General features: G+C 36.4%; 1 protein-coding gene across 2 annotated transcripts in view; it reads right to left on the bottom strand.

Moving 5' to 3' along the window:
* The window catches only part of LOC114043686 (axin-1), a 159,968-nt gene that overhangs the window by 31,302 nt on the left and 105,376 nt on the right, over positions 1-23,290 (bottom strand). For both annotated transcript variants that reach the window (XM_027862772.1, XM_027862773.1), the window contains exons 3-4: positions 6,481-6,577; positions 743-880 (exon numbers count right to left, since the gene is read on the bottom strand). In XM_027862772.1, the coding sequence (XP_027718573.1) occupies positions 743-880; positions 6,481-6,577 (235 nt within the window). The remainder of the gene's footprint in view (positions 1-742; positions 881-6,480; positions 6,578-23,290) is intronic.

Genomic DNA, 23,290 nt, shown 5'->3' with positions numbered 1-23,290 from the left:
TTCATGACTCTTTACTCTATACACTGTGCCAACTAGCTGTCCACAGAGCATGGGTTCTCACCCTGGGGCGGGGGCTGTGAACTTATGTTTTTGTTTTAATAGTTTGATAACTTTATTTATAATTTGCTTTCTTTGTAATTCTAATTATTTTATTTTATGCATTTTTAAAACATTATTTGGAGGTGTCCATAGGCTTCACCAAACTACCAAAGGGTTCTGTGACAAAAACAAAGTTAAGATCCTCTGATACACAGTATTTAAGTTTACAAAATTTTCTACCTCACAACAACCATGAAAAAGTAGGTAGTGAAGAATTATTAACTTCATTTTACAAATAAGGAAATTGAGGCTTAATAGTATAAGATTCTCAAACCTGACCATGTGTTCAGGGATAATGGACTAAACTGGTTGGTGGAGGATCTGGGTTAGAATCGTTACGAGTCAGAATAACATATTTAGTTACAGTAAGCTAATTTCAGTAATAAGACTCTATCTATGTATCTTGTACCTATGTGCCTAATGACATGTTTATCTTTTGTACTCCACACAACTTAAAAATGTCTATAACCTGAACCAGCTTCCTGAGCTTATGTTGTGCTCAGGACTCACAGTGTAAGAGTTCCCCAGGGTGGGCTCTACATAGGACTTCTGATGGTAGTTGATTATTAGCAGAACAGTAAAGTTTTACAACTTATTGGTTGGTTAGTCTAACACATTCAGTGAGATATGCCAGTCTACTTACTGCTCGGACACGTTTTAGACGCTCCTCTAATTTCTCCTCTGCTTCTCGCGTCCGCTGGACAGCCTCCAAGCGATTGATAAGCTCCGCTGCAAACTTTTGTGGTTCAACACGGATTTCCTTTGGCATTCGGTAAGTGCGCTAGAAGGTAAAAAGATGGATTAACCACAGTTGAAGTTTTATATACCACCCCACTTACTGACTGATCACCTCTCTATGTCAGGTGCACTCTTCCTTTCTCTTGCTAAATTTGCTTGTTTTCTCATTTGTAAAATAAATTAGAAGATGATCTCTGAAGCCCCTTCAACCTCAAAATTATATAACTCTCCTCTTCCATTCATAAAGCCACTCATAAATTTCTTTTCTGTAATAAATCCATGTTCAGTTCAAAATAGCAAATTGCTCTGGTTATGGAAGACAAATAGATTAACAGTTTCAGAAAAGATATGGTTTGAAGGACAGGCAACAATAAGAATGCTAGTGTCACATCAGAACAACAGTGAATAAAGATGAACAGTGGATGAATTAACTGCTGCTGCACTATCAAATAAGGTATCCTGGGATATTAGCATGTAAACATGATATATAAACGAATGAAACCTTATGGTTATGAATGGTCTGCAGTGGGCAAAGAACAAAGCAAAAGGAAGATTTTCTACTAAAACTTCACATGTAATATGAAACACAATGCAGCATGAATGTGATACAGGAAAAGCAAGATGTCTTGGTTTTAGGTCAAAGAAGACAGCTAAGTGGCTAAAGTTTTTGCTCCTAATTCCTGTTTTCAGCAATTTTGCTGCATTTTGCAAAGGACTCTTGCCTTATTACTTTGCTAGGGGTATAAACCAGGTTGAGTACACTTGTAACAGGTGCTCCTTCAAAAAAAAAAAAAAAAGTCAACAGTTAGGCTAGAAGGGACCTTTGGGGTCCCTCTACTCTACGACAAAAATGGAGTAATCTGCTTCTGAATCACGTAAAAAGTTTTCTGGTAGCCTGGCCTAGGATATTAATCATTGCTCAATTTGTTGTATTCCTGTCTCTTTAAGAGAGATGCAGTTTGTATTATCTCCGGAGAAAATTACCTCTAAGTTGCTCACTAGTATTTCTCAAGGAAAAAGCAAAAGGATCTGACCCAAGGCAGTAAAAGAATAATATTCTGTAACCAGAAGAAGCTCACAGGGGGATAGCAGAACTGTGGCTCTCCTACAGGAGCTGTTCTGGATCTCTGGCTCTGAAAGTTACTTGACTTGAAGCTCCTCCCACTGTTTCTGAGTCGGACAATTTTGATTCTAAATTTCTTACGCCATCTTATAGGGAAAATCTAACACAGCTTGAGTCTAGTGAGGATTATGTGTCCTACTTGTTCCCCTTCTGTTCATCTGCTTGCTAGAGAACCACCAAGTTGAGCACAGGATGCCAAACAACAGCAACATTTACTTTTTCACTTACAGGATCAAATGAGATAATATTTGTAAAGCACTTAGCACAGTGCCTAGTACAAAGCAGGCTTTTGAAAGAGATACTTTTTACCTTTATTTTCCCTTCCTGTGTGAATCCATCCTCTCCAATTTAATAAATTCAATTAGAGCTACCATAGAACAAATGTATAGAAATGAAGACCCATATTTCCTGTCTGCTTCAAAAGAAGAGTAAGACAACTGCATTATTTAACTTGCCATAACTCAATTACACCTCTATTCAATTTATTCCAAATAGTGTAATAAATGCTTACCACCCTCTCTTCCTGTATACTTTCTCTCTTTGAGTTTTCATGACACTACTCTTCCTTGGTTCTCCTCTTACCTGTTTGATTATACCTTCTAAGTCTCCTTTGCTGGCTAACCAACCATATCATATTCCCTTCATGTGTCTCACATCTCACCCTTTCCTCTATTCATACAGACACACCTTAGTTCAAGGCCTTCATCACTTCCTCTGTATATTATTTTAACAGCCTCCTAATTGATCTCTCCAACTCAAATGTCCCCATTCTAGTACATTCTAAACAATTCCCAATGTGATTTTCCTTAAGTACAGAACTAACTAGGTCATTCTTCCTACTAAATAAACTTCAATGACTTCCCACTGACTCTAAGATCACATATAAGCTCGTCTGTTTAGCTTTTAAAGAACTTCACAATCTAGCAACCTATCTTTTTCAACCTATGAGGTTGTACATTACCCCATCCCTTCAATCCAACCAAACTAGACTCCTCTCTGTTCCTCATACACAACAGTCCCCTCTCTACACCTTTTCATTGTTCATCCCCCTGGCCTAGAACGTACTCCCTCCTTACTCCACCTCATAGGATCTTTCAATATGTAGCTATAAAATAATCTTCTATGTGAAGTCTTTCCTGATCATCCCAAATGCTAGTGCCTTCCCTCCCAAATTACCTTACCTACTTTGTACTGATTCTTTCTATATTTTGCATATACTTAAACATTATCTCCAGGATGATGTCTGAAATTCTTTCTAGTCAGCAAAGAAGTACAAAACATTCATTAGCAGAGGTGGCTTACCTCCCCTGAGGGGTGTAAAATAACAGACACACACACACACACACACACACACACACACACACACACACACTCAACTCTTTTACTGAAAATTTTTTTTGGGGGTGGGGGTTAGGGGGATGAGTAATTGTTTCACAGTCCTATTTGATTTGGAGCTAAAGAGGATGTTAGAGACCAATAAGTCTAACCCTTTCATTTTTTATAGATAAGGAAAACGATGCCAATAGTTGTTAAATGACTTGCCTATGGTCACGAAGGTTAAGTAACAGCTATTCTGTGATTCCAAATGTATTGCTCTTTGCCCAATACTACTATGTTATCCTGAAATTTATAATTCTTTAGAATCAGATGCTATGATGCTGATTAAATGTTCAAAAGAAGATAGTTGGGACCAGACTTCTGCCTTTAAAAAGCTTATACTTTAAGGCAGCATATATGTGATCATACTTTATCTCCCCTATACAAATAACTTCTACTGTATTGTGCTTTGACATGTATTATCTTATTTGATCTTCCAACAACCTTCTAAGGCAGATGGGACAGAAATTATTTCCATCTCATAAATGAAAAAGCTAAGGTAGAGGTAGAATCCCTCATCTCTTTGTCATCACATAAGGCATGGAGCCAAGTGCTTTCTGATTTCAGGTCCTAAGCTTTTTCTGCTCCATCACCTCTCTTTTCTCCTTGTTTGACGATTGGATTGAACAGGAAGGTGAGGGATATTTAGAGAAGAAATAATATTCACCAGACTCCCCTATTTCACTGTGGTATGATATTCATTTGCAGTCTACAGAGATTCTACCCTTGAATCTGGAATTATTTTCCTATGAAGCTTGTCAAACAAATTTTAACTTCTTTATGCAGCTGCTAATACTTAGAATACAGCATGTTTTGGTGAATTTAGCCAAATTCCTTAATTATTTCCCTAAGATTTTTCATCATGTCATGTGCTGCTTTTAGGTAGAGCATGCAAGCACTTTTTTTTTTTTAAAAACGAGGTCAACCTCATTTTACACGAGACTACCCTTTAACCACTTTGTTTGTCAGCTGGATTTTTACAGCTTTTGCTTCCCTGCCCCTGTTTAGACCTAGCATATGTGCAGCAAACAGCTGCTGCTCTCATAGTAAAAGAGCAGAACATATAAACAGAGGTCTTTCTTGTGATCATACATATGGGATGTGAAGGGAGAGCTGCTGTGTATCCATAGGTCACACAAAAACATCAAGGAAAAAAGACACTATGCTGAAAAGCCTTTGGTATCCATAAGATGAACTCCTTAGACAATTTAAAAAAAAGTCTGAAGTAGTGCAACAGTATAAAAATGATTAACTAAGCTAATGTATTACAAAGAGATTTAAGGTATTTACAAGGAAACACCAGTTCCAGGCCTTTTTAGGCATAAGTTTATTAACATAAAAAATATGGAGAAAATGTTCACCATTGACTACCCAGGAGAGCTATGAAGGCAAGTTAGCCTCCTGGAGCTATTTCAAAAGCAGATCCATTTTCAGCAATTGCAGGTCTCACTACTCTAATTTTACAAAGATGAGCAAAATATTTACTTTCTGCTAACTAGGTATAAGTCTACAGTTTAAGTCAAATCTATCTCCATAGTTGGGCTGACATGAAGTGTCAAAATACATGGGATTATTCTAGTCTCAGGAGATAGAACAAATTTACTTCTGATATATGTAATAAAAAATGTAGTTATTTTCTGTAAATTAAAGTGAGGAAGGAAAGAAATTTAAGAAATTCTTATGAAATAGATATGTAAAGACTAAGAGAAATTTCCAGTTTGCTGGTGCAGAAGTTGTTTCAGCTTTGTAAGCATATTATTCTAATGGCAATAATGATAGTAGTGAATTCAAGCTTCCTCATGACTTCTTCCTCATGATACCCTGAATCCTTTCCCCCTCAAAGTTACTATATAACACAAAGGGAAACTAATTCTTTTATAAGTATCCACTGTAAGACTGGCTTAATTCAACTCAACAGAATAAATTATTTGTGGGTGGAAAATAGTTAAAACAGAGCTCGCTATACATATTTTATGTTTCAATTTCAGAGTTTGTAACCTATAGTTCAGGGAAGGCTTGTCAGTACCATGATCAATAGAAAACTACTATTATTTTTATCTAAGAGGTGAAGCTACTGACAGCCTTTGAAGTCACTGAATATTTACGTGGTGGCTCCCACTGTTCAGCAACAAAAAGAGGCCAATCCTTCAAATTTCATCTCTAACAAAGCAATGATTATAGCAAAAATGGTACTGAGAGAAATAAAAAGGCACCCAGACAGCCTTTTCTACAGCAACCACAAAGTAAAAGCAACCGAGTAAGTAAGGCTGAGCAACCAGGGCTAGCAAGTTTCCATAACCAGAGCTTTACACACAATTGGATGATAAAAGCAATAAAGGCTTTTTGAATCTCAAGAAAGATAATCTAATTTAGCAGGCAAAACAAATTTTTGAAAATCTTAAAATAAGAGTGACTCTGCTTAAACTTTACATATAAATAGGCAAGAAATGAAAAGCTGAATAGCCTTTTCTCTGAAGGAGGCAAATGGAAGTTCTTAATTGACTATGTTAGAGTTCAGCTATTCAAAGAAAAAGAAATCTTCCTTATTTTCATCTGAGTTCTAAATGTCACCTGTACTACTTTTCATTCCAGGTTTCAGGAATGAGAAAACTTAACATGATTAACAGCACAGATGTACTGCCAAGTCATAAGCTTAAATTGAAACAGTGATTTCTTATATTGGAGATAGGCAGAGTTCACTGGAATCCTAGGGAAACATCTCTCCATTTAAGGAAAGAGTCAATCAATATGGTGGCTAAAGTCAACACAGTCTACTAGGAATAAGGGTGAGTGGTGCGGAGTAAGAAGTATCAAAGAAAACAACTGGCTCCATGATGGATTTTAAATGGTTTGAAAATCGTTGGGGAGGGGTGGGGAGAGAATATGAGTTGAGACAGTGCTGTGGAAATTAGCTTCATAGCATAATTGGATTATAAGTTTAAGAGCTGGTAGGGTCTTTAGAGATCACTTAGGGTCCAATTCCTCATTTTATAAAGAAACTCAAAGTGAGAGAGATTAAGACTTGCCTAAGGTTATAAAGGGAGTAAAACTGGCATAGCTAGAATTTGAACCCAGGTTCTCTGGCTCCAAATCCAAAACATTTCCCCACCACACTGCATTTCACAAAAAGTTCTGCTACTTACAGGAATGTGAGGTAGTGGTACCCGTCCATTGGCTTTGACGCTTTCCTGCATCTCTCTTCGATGTTGCTTTCGGGTTCTATAAGGTGGTACTCCATCTCTATCGGGAGGAAGCATAAATCCATTAACTCAAATGAGAAATGAAATCAAATGATATATACTGGAACTGATCCCTAGATACTGATCTATGGCCAACCAACACAGACATATGATGTTTAAAATCTCTCCAGCAACGATTCAGGGGGAAATCATTTTATCCTCTAGATTAAATGAACATAAAAAAAAAAGTGAAAAGGACTAGGTGTGTGATTTCATTGACATAGGGAACTCCCAGATGAGGAAATTCTCTCTACTAATGAAGGCTGGCACGAATTATGCATCTTATAGTCTTGGAGAATTGCTGAGAACCTTAAGAGGTTAAATGACTTGCCTAGGGTCACACAGTCAATATTTCAGAAGAAGGTGAAAGGCATACAATACTACATTTCACTGTCAAGGTAAAAGTAATTTTACACAATCACAAATCTCAGAGTTGAGAAGAACCTCAGAGGTCATCTACTGTGACCTATACCTAAACAAGAATCCCCTCTCTAGCATATCTGCCAAGTGGTTATCCAACCTTTTCTTGATGACTTCTGTAACCCACTCACTATATACCTAGGCAGGCCATCCCACTTTTGGATAGCTGTAATCATTAGGAATTTTTTTTCTTTAGGTCAACTTAAAATTTGCTTCTCTGAAACTTCTACCTATTGTTTCTGGTTCTGTTTTCTGGGGCAAAGAAGAACAAATCTAATCCCTTTAACACACACAAGCCCTTCAAATACTTGTCCCTCCCAAATCTTGGTTTCTCTATGAACATTCTTTGCTTTTTTAACCTACGTGGCAAGATCTTGAAGTTCCTTCACCATTCCGATCACCTTCCTTCAGATATCCGTCAGCTTAGCAATGTCCTTCCTAAAATGTGGTATTCATAACTGAACAAAATATTCCAGATGTGGGTTTGATGCCTTACTATGGTCCAGTAGGACTATCACAGACCTGGACACCCTAACTCTCCTAATGCAGTATAAGATAGGATTAAATTTTTTGGTGATTACATCACACTGTTGACTCATATTGAGCATTATAGCCTGACAAAATCCATAAAGATCTTTTAAAATCAAGCTGTCATCTCTCTATGTTTTCCCATCTTGTAATTGGGAAGCTGATTTTTTGAACCATCTCTACCCCACCTTGCTCTTTTTCCTCTTTTTAAATAATTCTCTGTTATAAGGGTGGTTCTTAGGGAGGGGAAAGGAAAATGGGGGAATCAAAGTGATGTTAAAAGATATAATAAATATATTTTTAAAATTTTTATCTCAGTAGATTTGGCCCAATACTGTAGTGTCTGTCTCTGCCTGTCTCTCTCCACCCACCCACCCACCCACCCACATAAACACACACACACACAACTGAATGAATTAGTTATCACTCCTAGTTTTATGTCATCTGCAAAATCTGATTAGCATGCCATCTTTATTCAGGTCACTGATAAAGGTGTCAAATAATACACAGTCAAGCAAGGATTTTTGTGCCATACCATTAGATACTTCATTCCAAATTGATATTTAACCATTAACAATTACTTTTCAGGTCCAACCACTCAGCCAATTCGAAATCTGCTATTATATAAGCCCACATCTTTCTATCTTGTCTATAAGAATAATATGAGTTTTTCCAAACTCTTTGATAAAATCTAAGCAAAGTATGTCTATCACATTCCCCTGACCTATCAGTGGATTAGCTCTGTAAAACAAGAAAATGAAGTTGGTTTGGTATCAGTGATCCTGATGAAATTATGCTGGCACTTTGCGATTGTCACTTTCTTTTCTAGAATATGGGATCCTCTATAGCTGAAAGTTGGATTAGAGATTAACTAGTCTAACCATTTCATTATATACATGAGGAAATCAAGGCCCAGAAAGATTAAGTGACTTGTTCAAGTGCACACAACAAGAGGAAGAGTCAGAATTTGAACCTCAGTCCTGCGGTTTCAAGTTCAGTGCTCTTTCCACTACACCATAATCAGTCTTTTAATAATATGCTTCAGAATTTTGCTAGAAATTCAAGTCAAGTTCATTAGTCTAGTTTGCTCTATTCTCAATAGGTGATGATAACCTCCAAAGCTTGTAGACTTAACTTCACTCTTTTGAAAATTAGGACATATGCCCACTTCCAGTCTTGTGGTATTTTTCCTGATAACACTGAACTTTCCTTTTAAAAAAAAATTTTAAACCCCACCTTATTTGTATTGATATAGTTTATCTTTATTTGACAATCATTTCTGAAAATATTCTTCCCACCCTCACCAAGTGAGTCATTCCCTGCATCAGAAATTTTAAAAGGGAAAAAAGCAGTTTGATAAAACTAACCAATATGCACAAACTTTGTTTTTAAATATCTTTGTAGTTTTGAATATTTTATACTTTTTGGGGTTTTCTCCCAGTATTCTTCCCTCTCCCAGGGAGAACTTTTTCATATAAAAAATACAGGATGTAACAAAAGTTTTAGTGTACTTTTAAGCTCTAATACCTTAAAAAAAGTACCAACTTTAATAATACCTTAAAACTGTACTAAACTTTTGAGACACACTATTTTCTAAAAAAACAAAACAAAACAAAACAAAATCAACAAAACTGGTCAATACGTAGAAAAAGTGTAAAAAATATATGCAACATTCCACATTCATGGACCTCCTACAATTGCAAAAGTCTGGGGTGGGACTGTCTTTTTGAAACTCTTCTTGGGGCCATACTTGTTCTTTACAATTTTGTATCATTCACTTTTGATTGTTTTGTGGTTGTTCTTTCCATTTTCATTGTATATACTGGATTTGGTTGAGCTGCCTTTCCCATCTTTGTTTTCTTCAGTACCTCTTCCACATCCTTTATACACATTTGGGACTGTGATGTTCTCTGTTCAAACCTTCAGGACTCTGATGACTCCACAGTCTTTGATATTGAAAAGAGTTTGTCATAAAATTTTTTTCTTTTCAGATCTTTCCTGTTGTCTGTTTGTCATTCCTGTGCCAATTTTGCCCTTAAATATTCGAAGGATCACTTTTTAGGTTTCTTATTAAGTTTTCTTTAAGCTGGTTATTTCTTTGACTTCAGTTTTATGAAGTGACACTGTTCGTAATCTTCCACTTCTATTTCCATAAAGTTTTACAAATGAATTTGTATTCAAAATCAGCGTTGCTACTGGCTGCCATGTCTCTGCTTGGCTGAGTTAAGTGTTTGCTGTCTGATGTGGTGTTCTGACTTAAAAAGTGGCATATTGGTCAAACTTCTTTGCAAAATTATTGTAGTTTCTGTTTATGTCTTTTTCTCTATCCATTTCTCAATTTTTGAAGAAAAAACCTTGCTTAAATACGTTAGGGTAGAATTCTCCAAAATGAACGCCCTCTTTTTGTCCTTTTGTCTTTTACTATTCTAGCTTTGTATTAATTTTGATCTTTGCTCTGACAAGTCAGTGATCTCACTATACATAGACAGCAAGTTCAATAATGCCTCCTGTATCAGCCCTTGTTAGGAAAATTTAAAAAAATATGATAGATGTACAGAAATTCAATGTGTAGAGATCAATATATGGATATGTTTAAGAAATAATAAAATCAGGTAATATTTATAGAATGCTTTACAATGTATCCCAAAACTATTTTGAGAATAAACTATATGGGTAGTAAAGCGTGCCTTGATTAGATTATTAGAAGGGAAGTTGGTTTTTTGCCAAGAGATATTCCACAGTAGACATCATTAGAATAACACAGTTGACATAAAGTAAAATCCTACTATGCTTTTTGCTTCATGACTGTCAAAAAAAGAAGAATACAACTGATTTAATAGTCTCTCCTTAAAAGTCTTCAAGTCTCTCCTTCAAAAAGAGGTCTACCCTTAAGAACCTCTACTCAAAATTATGCAAAATGCTTTGTTTTGAAATCATTAACATCAAAGGGATACATGCTTGCCAAAGATGTCATGGAGATTCTCTATAGGTGATATCTTGCAGAAAGTTTCTGTTTGTTTGCAGATGGCACTGTGCTTGTGGAATCAAATAAGACCTTAAAATACTACACAGCCTAATGAATGAGCTCCAAAATCATGCTAAACAGTTTGGTCTAATTCTCCACGTAGGAAACAACAAGTGAAAAGAATACTTCTCTAGACCATGATATACAAGCGGATGGAGAAACTACAGAGCTCATTCAATAGCATATACTTACCATGGCCAAATCTGCAAATGGAAAATGAGTTGGGCTCAGAAACCAACACCAGAAAGGGAGTGTGGGCTAAATAACCTATGGGAAATTATACAGTTTTTAAAATGACTCCAACATTGTCTTTGAAATGAAGGCCTTAATTTTTAATACAAATAATCTGGGGATACTGTATGGCTACAAATCATGGAACAATATAGTGTCCAAAGCAATAAAATTCAAAATCTTGCAAAACACTATTAATTAGTCTGGAAAGCAATTAGGAATTATGCTAAGAAAGTAACTAGAACGTCCATACCTTTGATCCAGAGACAGTACTGTTAAGCATATGTTACAGGGACGCTGAAGATAGAAAGAATGGCCTCATATAAACTGAAATATTTACAGCATCAGGTTTTTGAAGTAACAAAGAAGGGGAAACAAAGTACGTGCTAACTGAATGAGGAATAGCTAAACAAATTGTGGTACATGGATATAACAGCACAGAATAAGAAATAAGCTAAATGAAGACTATACTGAGACACGAGAAGGTTTGGATGATATGACGCAAAACGTTAAAGAGAACCAGGCAAACAATATGCATAATGACTATAACAAAATAAAAAAAAAGGATCCTGAATACTGTGAAGTTTAAATGATCAAGTTCTGTCCTAAGGACATATAAGAATAAACCTCTGTTATTTGCAGAGGTGAGGGCTATGAGTATAAAAAAGGGGAAGGCAAACTGTTCCCCTGCACCCCAGCCTATTTTTGTACTATCTGAAAACTAAGAATGTTTTTCACATTTTTAAATACAATAAAACTTAACTCACAAACATAAAAATCATTCACAGCTTGTGGGCCTTAGGAAAAAAGCAGTGGGCCAGATGCCCACTTCTGTTGTAGAACAAGAAAAAGACTGTTAGACTTGGCTGATGTGTAGGTTAGTTTTATTTTGCTGGGTTTTTTCCCTTTTGTTATTTTTTAATATAAAAGGTGCTCTAAAGGGAAGGAGGAAGAATATATTGGGAAATCAGGTCTGTAAAAACAAAAGCTATCAAAATTTTTTAAATGATAAAATTATCATTTAGAAATATGTATTAGGCATGAAAAGCCTGCAACACATTAAAAACAAGGAATTACAAGGAAGTAGAGTAAAGGATGTCATCAAAGAACTCCCTGAGCAAAAAATATAGGTTGGTCAGGAGGTGATAGCAAGGAATAATAACCACTAGACAGACTGTGTGCTGTGTGTGTGTGTGTGTGTGTGTGTGTGTGTGTACACACATATATACATACATATATGTATATATGCAATAAAAAAAAAAAGGAAGACAAATCTTCTCTACCTCCCCATCCCCGGTCACACTGCATGGATTTCTTGTGATAAACTTCCAGGAGGACAAAGACAAGAGGTGCAGAGGATGGAGGCCAGTGGATGGGTTTTGATTTTCATCGTTAGAGGGAATACCACATGTATCTGAGAGTAATTAAGGCCAGGTATAAACGTTAATCAGACTTCATGGCTACAAAAATGATTAATTTTCTTTCTTTTTTAAAATTTTTTAAAATTTTTAACATGTGTTTTTAAAACTTTGGGTTACAAATTTTCTCCTTTCCTCCCTCCCCAGCCAACCTCATTGAAAAGGCAAGCATCTCGATACAAGTTATAGATGTGTAGTCATGCAGAACACTTCCATAGTAGTCATGTTGTAGAAAAACTAAGTATATTTCCCTTTATCCTATCCTACCCCCCCATTTATTCTACTCTCTCTTTTGACCCTGTCCCTCCTCAGAAGTGTTTGCTTTTGATTATCCCCTCCCTCAATCCCCTGCTCTCTTGTCCCCTTCCCCCCTTATTTTCCTATAGAGTAAGATAGATTTCCATACCTTATTGTGTATGTTATTCCCTCCTATGAGAATAAGATTCACTCATTCCCTCTCACCTTTCCCCATTTCCCCTCCACTGTAAAAGCCTCTTCTTATCTGTTTCATGTGAGATATTTTAGCTCATTCTACTTCTCCCTTTCTCCTTCTCCCAGTAGAATCCTCTCTCATCCCTTAATTTTATTTTCCAGATATCACCCCTTCATCTTCAACTCACCCTGTGTCCTCTATCTATACAAACATATAATTTTTTCCCTCCCACTACCCTAATACTGACAAAGGACTCATGAGTTACAAATATCATCTTTCCCTGCAGGAATGTAAACAGTTCAACCTCAATAAGTCTCTTATAATTTCTCTTTCCTGTTTACGTCTTCCATGTTTCACTTGAGTCTTGTATTTGAAGGTCAAATTTCCTGTTTACATCTTCCATGTTTCACTTGAGTCTTGTATTTGAAGGTCAAATTTTCTGTTCAGCTCTGGTCTTTTCCTCAGGAATGCTTGAAAGTCCCCTATTTCATTGAATGACCATTTCTTACCATGAAGAATTATACTCAAGTTTTGCTGGGTAGGTGATTCTAGGTTGTAGTCCTATCTCCTTTGCCCTCCGGAATATCATACTCCATGCCCTCCAGGGGTCCCTGGAATGTAAAAGCTGCTAAATCTTGTGTTATCCTGACTGTGTTTCCACAATACTTGAATTGTTTCCTTCTGGCTGCTTGCAATATCTTCTCCGTGACCTGGGAGTTCTGGAATTTGGCTACAACATTCCTAGGAGTTCTCCTTTGGGGATCTCTTTCAGGAGGTGATTGGTGGATTCTTTCAATTTCTATTTTGCCCTCTGGTTCTAAAATATCAGGGCAGTTTTCCTTGATAATTTCTTGAAAGATGATGTCTAGGCTCTTTTTCCTGATCATGGCTTTCAGATAGTTCAATAATTTTTAAGTTCTCTCTCCTGGATCTATTTTCCAGGTCAGTTGTTTTTTCCAATGAGATATTTCACATTCTCTTCTATTTTTTCATTCCTTTGGATTAGTGTTACAGTGCCTTGATTTCTCAAATTGTCACTAGCTTCCAATTTCTCCATTCTAATTTTTAAGGAAGTATTTTTTTCAGTCAGCTTTTGGACTTCCTTTTCCACTTGGCCAGTTTTGCTTTTTAGGGCATTCTTCTCCTCATTGGCTTTTTGGACCTCTTTTGCCATTTGGGTTAGGCTATTTTTTAAGGTGCCATTTTCTTCAGTATTTTTTTGGGTCTCCTTTAGCATCACTCTCAGTTTTTCCTCTACTTCTCTTACTTGCTTCTCAAAATCCTTTTTGAGCTCTTCCATGGCCTGGGACCAATTCATATTTTTATTGGAGGCTTTGGATATAGGAGCTTTGGCTTCATTGTCTTCCTTCTGGTTGTATGTTTTGATCTTCTTTGTCATCAAAGTAAGATAATATAGTCTGATGTTTTTTGTGCTGCTTGCTCCTGATCTTGGCCAATTATTTGAGTTATAAACTCTTTGTTAAGGTAGGAGTCTGTTTCCAGTGTGGAGAATGTACTGTCCCAAGCTTCAGGGGTTTTGTGCAGCTGTTTTCAGAGATACTTCAAGGGACCTGTAAATTTTCAGTTCTTCCAAGGTGCTATGATCAAAGGCAAGGTATTTACTCCTTTCCTGGCCTGTGCTCTGGTCTATGAGCACTCTTTTCTGTCTTGGAACTGTGAGGAGGGTTTCCTCTCCACAGCCACTACAAGCTCCACCATGCCAGCGCTCCTCCTCACCCCAGGACAGCCATCTAGAACTGTGACCCAGATCCAAGCACGGGCAAAACAAGAGAATCCTGCACCAGCAGAGAGATCCCTGCAATCCCCCTCTGATCAGCCACTCAATTCCCCCTCAGTCTGTGGGCCAGAAGCTCAGGAGGCAGCCGCCACCCCAGGAATGGGGCTGGAACCCCACTGTCCTCTCTCAGCACCACAGAAACAGACTTTTCCCACTGACCTTCTAAGTTGTCTTTGGCGTTCATGGGTTGAGAAGTCTGGAAACCACCACAGCTGCCTGTGATTCAGTCCTCTGAGGCCTACGCAGCTATGTCAAACTGCACTCCTCTCCCCGGCCGGCACGATATACCTTTCTGATCAACCATCCAGGCTGTCTTTGGCTGGAAATTTGTTTCACTCTGACTTTTTGTGGTTTTTGCTGCTTTAGAATTTGTTTAGAGCCATTTTTTATAGGTATTTGGAAGGGTTTGGGGGAAAGCTCATGCAAGTCACTGCTTTTTATTTTTTTATTTTTTTTTAAGTCACTGCTTTTACTCCGCCATCTTGGCTCTGCCCCAAAAATGATTAATTTTCTGTGTTGAGTCACCTTCAATACCTTTTTCAATTTAACACAAGTTTATTAAATGTCTATATGTGCAAAGTATACTATGGAGAGACAAAGAGAGACCCATTCTAGCCCCTAAGGACTTCATAGTTCAGTAACAGAGGTTAATACAAGTTTGAATAAGCAATATGAGGGGTATAAGTTAAGAAGAAATCAGTTGAGGTTGCTAGAAGTCATTGACAAAACAAAAGTTTCCATTTGTACCAAAATATTTATAGCAGCACTTTTGTGGTAGAAAGGAACTGGAACCTAAGCAGATGGCTGTCCACTGACTGGATTCTCTAGACTTTGCCTATGTGCCTTAGTTGCCTTTCACTTTGGCATATCCTTTAATCCCTTAGGGTACCTTTCTCACACTGGTAAATTCTTCCTGGGGCCTCCATTTTGGAGGGAGGCCTTAAGCTAGCCATCCTTCATTCCTTTCTCAGCTTTGCTTCTGACTGTCATGACCAACTGTATCTTCCTACCTCCTGTATTTTTAGCTCCCTTTTGTGCATGGTTTTACCCCATTAGAATGTAAACTCCTTAAGGGCAAGGATTGTCTTTTTCCTTGTCTTTTGATTGCCTACTTTTAAGGACACAGCAAGCACATAGCAAGCAATTTAAAAAATGCTTCTTGACAGACATACTGGGGAATGGCTAAACAAATCATGGTACACAAACATTATGGAATATCAGGTGCTACAAGAAATACAATCGAGTGAAGAAATAATATTCCTACTGATTCCTTGTAAGAGTAAAGAGAAGCATAGAAAAACTAACATGAACTGATGCAAAGTGAAGTAGGCAGAATCAAGAAAATAATAGATAATATAACTACAACAATGTAAATCGAAGGTACAACAACCACAAAACAAATGAAGGTGAATGATGCAAAATTATAAAGAACAAGGTTGTCCACAAAGAAGAGATATAAGAAGATCCCCCCTCCGGCTTCCTTGCAGAGGTGTGGATCCACAAGTATGGAATATCACATATATTTTGGATTATTTTAATATATTTATTGATTTTGCTGATTTCCCCCTTCCCCATCACCCTCCTCTCTTTCTCTCTTCTTTGATCTAAGAGATGGTTATCATAGAGGGAGAGGTATATGGGTTTTTATGTCCAGGCAATGTAAAAAGATACTGATAAAAATCTATCAGACAAAAGAAAAAAAGAAATCAGGAAAGGAAAGATTTGTAGAAATTGCGGCATTTAAATGGTTGGGACATTAAAGATATTTTGAAAACTAAGGCATAAATTTAAATAGAAAATTAATTCAGGAAACCAAATGACATCAAAAGACGGAATTTTGATATTGTATCCAAAACCCATCTAAATTCCTTTGAAAACTATTTGACGGAAATTTCTATGAATGAAATTTTTCTTCTTGTGAATCATAAGGAAGATAATTAAGTATATGTCATTGAATGTAGAATTTTTTTAAACAAAATATGTTTCTGCACAAATATAAATAAAAACTGTCCCTTAAGCAATGACACCATTCAAGGTGCAGCATTTAGAGAATATGGTAAAAAGATTTCACGTTGCCAATGAAAGGTTTACCAATACTATATATACCACATCTTAAAAAAAATAAACAGATGGATAAATAAATTGCATGAGCCCATCAAAAGACCCCCTCAGAATTAATAAAATCCGAAAACCATTTCTAAAACTATGTGAAGAACAAAAGAGCACCCTATTTGGAATGCTGTTTAAGGCAGTTACTAAATCATCATTGCATAATGCCTAGAGTGTCATTCAGGTGCATTTTGTCTTTCCAGCGAAATTCTGCCAGAACATATTTTTCTCAGTGTGCTATTTTTCTTTCCAAGGGGGGAGGGGAGGGGAGGGAGGGGAAATTCTATCTGCAGACAATCTCAAATGGTTAGTTTTAAATCAATAAATGTTAGAGCAAACATGCACTTCTAGGAAAAAATATCACTAATAATAAGAAATTAATGCTGCAGAAATAGCTACCTAGTAAAACAAAATTAGCCTTATTTTAAAAGACCCTTAATAATAATAATAATATCATTAATATGGTGTCTGAAGGATACTTTTTTCAAATGGTGGGATGTAGGCCAAATAAACTTCTACGTACTAACTCAAAGAGGGAGAAAGAACAAGTGTTAAAAAAGGGGACAGAGAGAGGCAGAAATAGGAGTGAAGAGCTCCTGAGCTTGGATGTTGTCTTCAGTCACTTACTAGCCAAATGACTGATTCCAGGAGTACTTATGATTCTGAGCCTCATGTTTTTAATCTGTAAAATTAGGATAAAACATGAATTACTGACTTCATGTTGTAAAGAAGGAACTTTGCAAAACATAAACTTTGAGCTGTTATTAATTATTAAGGTGTTATTAGAATAATAGAAGGGTCAGAGGATTTAGGGGCAGCAAAGTGGCACAGTGGATAGACTTCCAGGCTTGCAGTCAGGAAGATCTGAGCTCTAATATGGCCTCAGACAATGACTAGCTGTGTGACCCTGGGGAAGTCACTTTCCCCTGTTTGCCTCAGCTTCCTCATCTATAAAATGAGCTGAAGAAGGAAATGGCAACCCACTCCAGTATTTTTGCCTAGGAAAACCCCAAACGGGGTCATGAAGAGTTGGACATGACTGAAAAACGACTGAACCAAGGACAACTTTGGCTACCAAAGTGACATTATTTCTTATCAAAAGTTTTATTTAAAGAAAACATTAATGCAACATAAAATCACAACAATAATTCTCTACTGAATGCATGACAACAATGGCCAATGAAATGTAATGTAATGAAATTTTTACAATTTTCACAAAAGAATTATTTCATTTATTAGAGTTACCAAATAAAAGTACTATTGCTAACATATATATGGGCTGGAAGTGAATCAAAGGGGGCAATTTGTATATCTGGACCAATTGCATATTCACCGGAAAAGCAGTTTTTGTTGGTAGGTAGGGTGCTGCTAAGTTTTTTTCTTTATTTCTTTTTTAAAATAATAAATTCTCTGTACCTTCAGTCTGGGTGGAAAGACCAGACTTTTGTTCAGAGCACAGTAGTGAAAGACTGATAATGGCCTGTAATCTATCCAGCTTCAAAACACATGTTCAGCCCTGCTGAGCTCCCTTTGATGTGACTTTAACTAGATTCCCTAGTGCCACCTCTGAACTTGGAACATTCCTTCATTCAAAGCTCAATGCCAACTCAACCAGAGGAAGCAAATTCAAAGATAAGCACTTTAATTTCATCCCCACTAAACTGCACTGAAAAGAAAGCTGGTGGCAGGAAAGAAAAAATGAAACTAGTGTAACACAAAGTTCTCCTAACTTTTCAGGTAACTTTCTCTTAGTTATCTTTAATAGCAAGAAATTTGAAAAACTTGGAAATGTGCTGACTGAAAACTCTCCACTGAACAATTTTACAGTGCTCTTCAGATGCTATCTTTTAGCTTTCTCTCTTTTGTTTGTATCTCTAAGTTTTTAAGCAATAAAAAAAAATTAAGAACTGTCTTCCGGAGAATAGCTAATACTAATAACTAACCATACTTTTATAATATTTCACAACTTACAAAACACTTTCTTCACAACTCTATGAAATATTTAGTGTGTGATTTAAATGACAGGTGTTAAAATCTGTCCACAGGCTTCAGAACTGATAAACAGTACATCTAGGACTTGAAACCAAGTCTTTGAAATTCAAGTTAGTATTCTTTTTATTACAAGACACTACCTCTCAATAATAATATAGTATTGTTTTGAATATAGACTGCATTCCTAAGCTATGTGTGTATGCATTCACTCCTACTCTATTTTGGAAGCTGAGCCTATTCAAACCCAAGAATTTAAACAGACTTTTGGAAGTTGAGAAAGAAGTTAATGTGGATGGCTAACTCTACCTTGGGCCCTGCTTCCCAGTACCCTACCTCTTTCATTCTATTCCTTAGGTGGCTTAGCTAGTTTGGTTACCAAGCTTGGAAAACAACAACCACTCTGGGGGATCCACTATCATGTCACAAACTGTTGTAACATTTAAAAATGAACTTCAAGGAACCCAACTCTGCAGTTGCAAGCAGAAGTTCTGCAATCATCTATTTCTATCTATAACTGGAAAATGGATCTCAAATCAAGAAGCAAAGTGCATACTCCTACTGGTGGTAAAATTATTCTAATGATCTCTTTCTGTCTCTTAACCCAGGAGTTTTCATGAGGGGTAAAAACCACTCTCACATTAAAACTTTCCAGTGAGATTGATGAGACTGGAGTAGAAATGCAAGACAGTCATTTGAAGTTTGCAATGCCAGCAAGGGCATTTGGCTGAGATTTCTAGTGTGTCTGTGCATAGGGGATAATGAGGAAATTGTTGCTATTCCTTATGGTGTTCACAGGAAGATCAGTGAGGTTTAAGTTGTGTCTAATGATACTAAAATAACAGTTATTGTCCGTGTTTAGGTTTTATGTGATCCAAATTGGGATGGGAGAAGGCAAGAGGGTTCAAGTGTGGTCATACATTTGGTCAAATATGGTAGGTAGTTTATGTGATCCTCATTAACAACCTGAGGAAGTCAATTACACAAGTAATAATTATTTAAATGTAAACCTAGACAGCTTGACCAAGGTCACTCAGCTTATTAAGTGTTAGAATCAGGACTTGAACTCCTGTCCCTTGGCTTCAAATCAAGTGTTCTTTTTTACTACTACATCACACTGACACAGATGAAACGAAGAAGTGCTAAGGACGGCAAAGAAGGAGTTATGCCTAAATGACTTTTAGTATTTGCAATAAATAAAATTCTTTCTTACAGGTTCTCACTTTGATACTAAATTATCTTCTGAATGCAGAGGCAGAAAGGAATCATTAATATGCATATCTCTGTCTACTCCAACAAAAGAATGTGAAAACTACTAGTACCAACTCCTAATCAGTGCAGAAAGAGATAAAGGTGCTATTGTACACAGTCACTCTTGTCCATCACTTGCGGATAAGCTTCCCCATCATTCATATACTTCTTATAAATATATCAAAAATTAAACCCCAGAGGCCCAGAAAGTGAAGAGATTCTAGGTGGAACTAAAGATGCTTCTTACTATCCAATGTGTAGTTTTTTTGTACTTAGTGGTATTTTATTTTTTTTCCAGTTACACGTAAAGATAGTTTTCAATATTCATTTTTGTAAGATTTTGAGTTCCAAATTTTCCTCTTTCCCTCCTCCCTCCTCAAGACAGCAAGCAATCTGATACAGGTTATACATGTACAATCATGTTAAACATATTTCCACATTCATCATGTTGCAACACATAATTTCTTGAGAAATGGAATAAACTTGTTTTCTATCACCTCTGTGCAAGCAGTATTAAAGTAATAACGATGATGATGATAATTGCTAGCATTTGTATAGTGCCTACAATATGCCAGGAACGTTGCAGAGAATTTTACAAATATACCTCACTGGATCCTCACAACAAACCTGGAAGGTAGGTGCCATTGTTATCTCTATTTTACAGCTGAAGAAATGGAAGTAAACAGAGTTTGAGAGACTTCTCTAAGGCCACACAACTACCAAGTGTCCAAATGCAGTGTTCTATCCACTGCCTCTAAGTACGTCAGACTTGTACAACAGGTGAATTAGAAGATGATTAAAAGGACTTTTTGAAGAAGAGTCCTCCAGCGCATGATCCAATGAATAAAAAGCTAACTTGTAAATGATATGAACCTTTCACTGTATTTTAATGGATTCACACATGATTTCATGCATATGTGTATTCCTTCCAACAATACAGGCTAAAATTCTTCCATATCTTTTCATCTAGTGGAATTATTGTTCATGTTTCCCCATAAATATATGTCCAGTGTACGGAAGGGAAAGGAAGAAAGAAAGGTATCTCTGGTGTACGAACATTCCATTCAGACTGATTATATGTTGTTCACTTTCTTGTTAGAAGGCTAAACCACCTATATTTCTTGAATATATTTAATGTCACTTCTTGAAGTTCTTTCAGTTAAGTTGTAGGTTAATTCTTCTAAGGTTACAGTATTACTATGATTCACTGCCATAGCACCAGCAAAACATTGATATTAAAAAGCTAGACTTGTGGCAGTGAAAAATTTGCAATCTTGAAAGCTCTGAATAATTTATCATGTTTAAGTCAGCCCAATCTCTTTATCCTCCTGTTCAATTATGGGCTCAGCTAACTCTTCATTATAAATATATTTATTATCAATAAACAAGGCACATCTGCCCAGAAGACCCTATGGGTCTCCTGAATTAAAAATCATCGTCAGAAGGCAGGCTCATTTTGACACAGTTCTACTTCCTGTAGAAACTATCAGTCCTCTATAAATGTAATCAATTATTAATATCAATAAATAATTAGAGCTGAAACTTTTTAATAATATTAATAATGTTAACTCTTTCGAAGAACCATTAAACTGGTTAGTTTCAGCAGAATGCCTGAAACTTAGATTAGTTTGTCTGATATGACTATAAAAGAGGGAGGAAAAAAGGTACTTTTGCTGTCACTATTCCAATAATTTCCAAGTACCTAAAAAGAGAAAAATTGAGCTGACACAGTTGTGGTAAAGTGGAAGGAACCCTAGATTGGGAGTTAGAAGAACTGAGTCTTAAATATCAATTCTGACATTAGCTAACAATGTGATCCTTAGGTCACTTCCCTTTCTCTGGGGCTCAGTTTCCTCACCTGTAAAACAAATAGATAGGACTAGATTATCTTGCTCTTAACAATCAGTGATTCTAAAAACTACCCATGAATCTGTCTATTATTTATTAGAATAAACTCCCCTCTCTTCCCCTTCCAATAAGGGTGTCTTATTTTGATGCATTATTCCTACTTGGTCATGGCAGACTATGATTCTGACACAGTATCAGTATTTATGTGGCATCTGTCCTTTTATAATATAAAATAAAATCCAGACATTTTGAGGAACTGGCATGTTAACTTGGGATAAAAGAACAAAATATTTAGCCATCTTTTAAAAAAGTTTAAACTCTAATTAAAGCCCAGAATGTTGTTCTACATTTGTGCTTGTTATTAAGTAGAAGAGGAAATTCTCTGGGATTCTGGGGGCTGGATATATTATTGACTGGTAGCTCCTGCATTTACCCAGATAAGCAGCTGGATGATTTTTCTAGTCTGCATTAAAAAGCCACCATTAATATGTCTAAGAAAGTATTTTCTTTCTTTGAGCCAAACCATAATAAAAGTTATGTGGTCAAATGAGCAAAGAATGCCCTTTAGCAAAACTGATTCTACAGGCTTGATCTTTTTTTAGCTACTGCTGAAAATAAGAAGATCAATGTAACAGAACCATAAAAAGCAGCTTCCATGGGGGAAAAAGCTATAGCATTTAGCAAGGAGTAGGGATTGTAAAAAGAAACCAATGCTTTCAAGTATACTTAATAAAGATTCTTAAACAGGCTTAGAGTCACCAAGTTATTTATGTTTATTATTCACTGGTAATTATACACATAAAAATTTCATACACCCTTGAGGATGAGGAAACCATGCTTGAAAAGACAATGTAAAAAGTATAGTTCTACTGAATGGAACAGCCATGTTCCCATTAAATCTCATGGCCAAATACTGTGCCCATTAAACGAAACTATCTTTAACCCCAAATGAGAAGTAAAGGTACAGAGTGTTTCTCTTGAATATGAATAATTTTTTCACATTTCACATTCATATAGTTCTTTAAGATTTGCAAAGCACCCTACAAATATGATCTTATTTTATCCTTACAACAATCTTGGGAGTTGGAGTATTATGCTTATTTTACAGAAGAAGAAATCGAGGCAGACAGAGTTTAAGAAACTTGCTCATGGTCACACAGCTGGGAATGCTGCAGTCCATTTGAATCTGCGTCTTCCTGACTCCAAGTCTAGTGCTCAATCCAAGGTGCCACCTAGCTTCCTTGGTATTTCTAGGCCTACATGCAATCCTTGTGCTTGGCAGAAATCTGTCGTGGGAATCTGGTAATGTGGAAATTTCAAGGAAAGACTTTAACTTTTTTGAATGCTACTATTTAGGAAAGTGTTTCCTTTAAAAAGAGTGTTAAGAGGCTCATTGAGAAGACTTTTACTACCAAATAAATTTCCTTCAAAATAAAGGGACTTTAAGGTACAAGATAACTTGGTAAAGCAGTTTGATCAGTAGGAGAGAGTGTGATTTTAAGCAATTCCTTAGGTGGATAAGTACTGCTGTATTTAGTAGCTTGGGACAAATTCCTTTAGGTTTATGTTCTGAAATGTCAGTAGTTTCTAATAAAATGTAATGATTTACCTAGGAAAGTGCCTTGAAATTTCATAATGAAGAACAAATGTTGGAAATATACTAA

This window comes from Vombatus ursinus, unplaced genomic scaffold (genome assembly GCF_900497805.2).
Source record: "Vombatus ursinus unplaced genomic scaffold, bare-nosed wombat genome assembly UNPS02014770.1, whole genome shotgun sequence".
In the NCBI taxonomy this organism is placed as follows: Eukaryota; Metazoa; Chordata; class Mammalia; order Diprotodontia; family Vombatidae; genus Vombatus; species Vombatus ursinus.
This window is presented reverse-complemented; position numbering and strand designations above follow the sequence as displayed.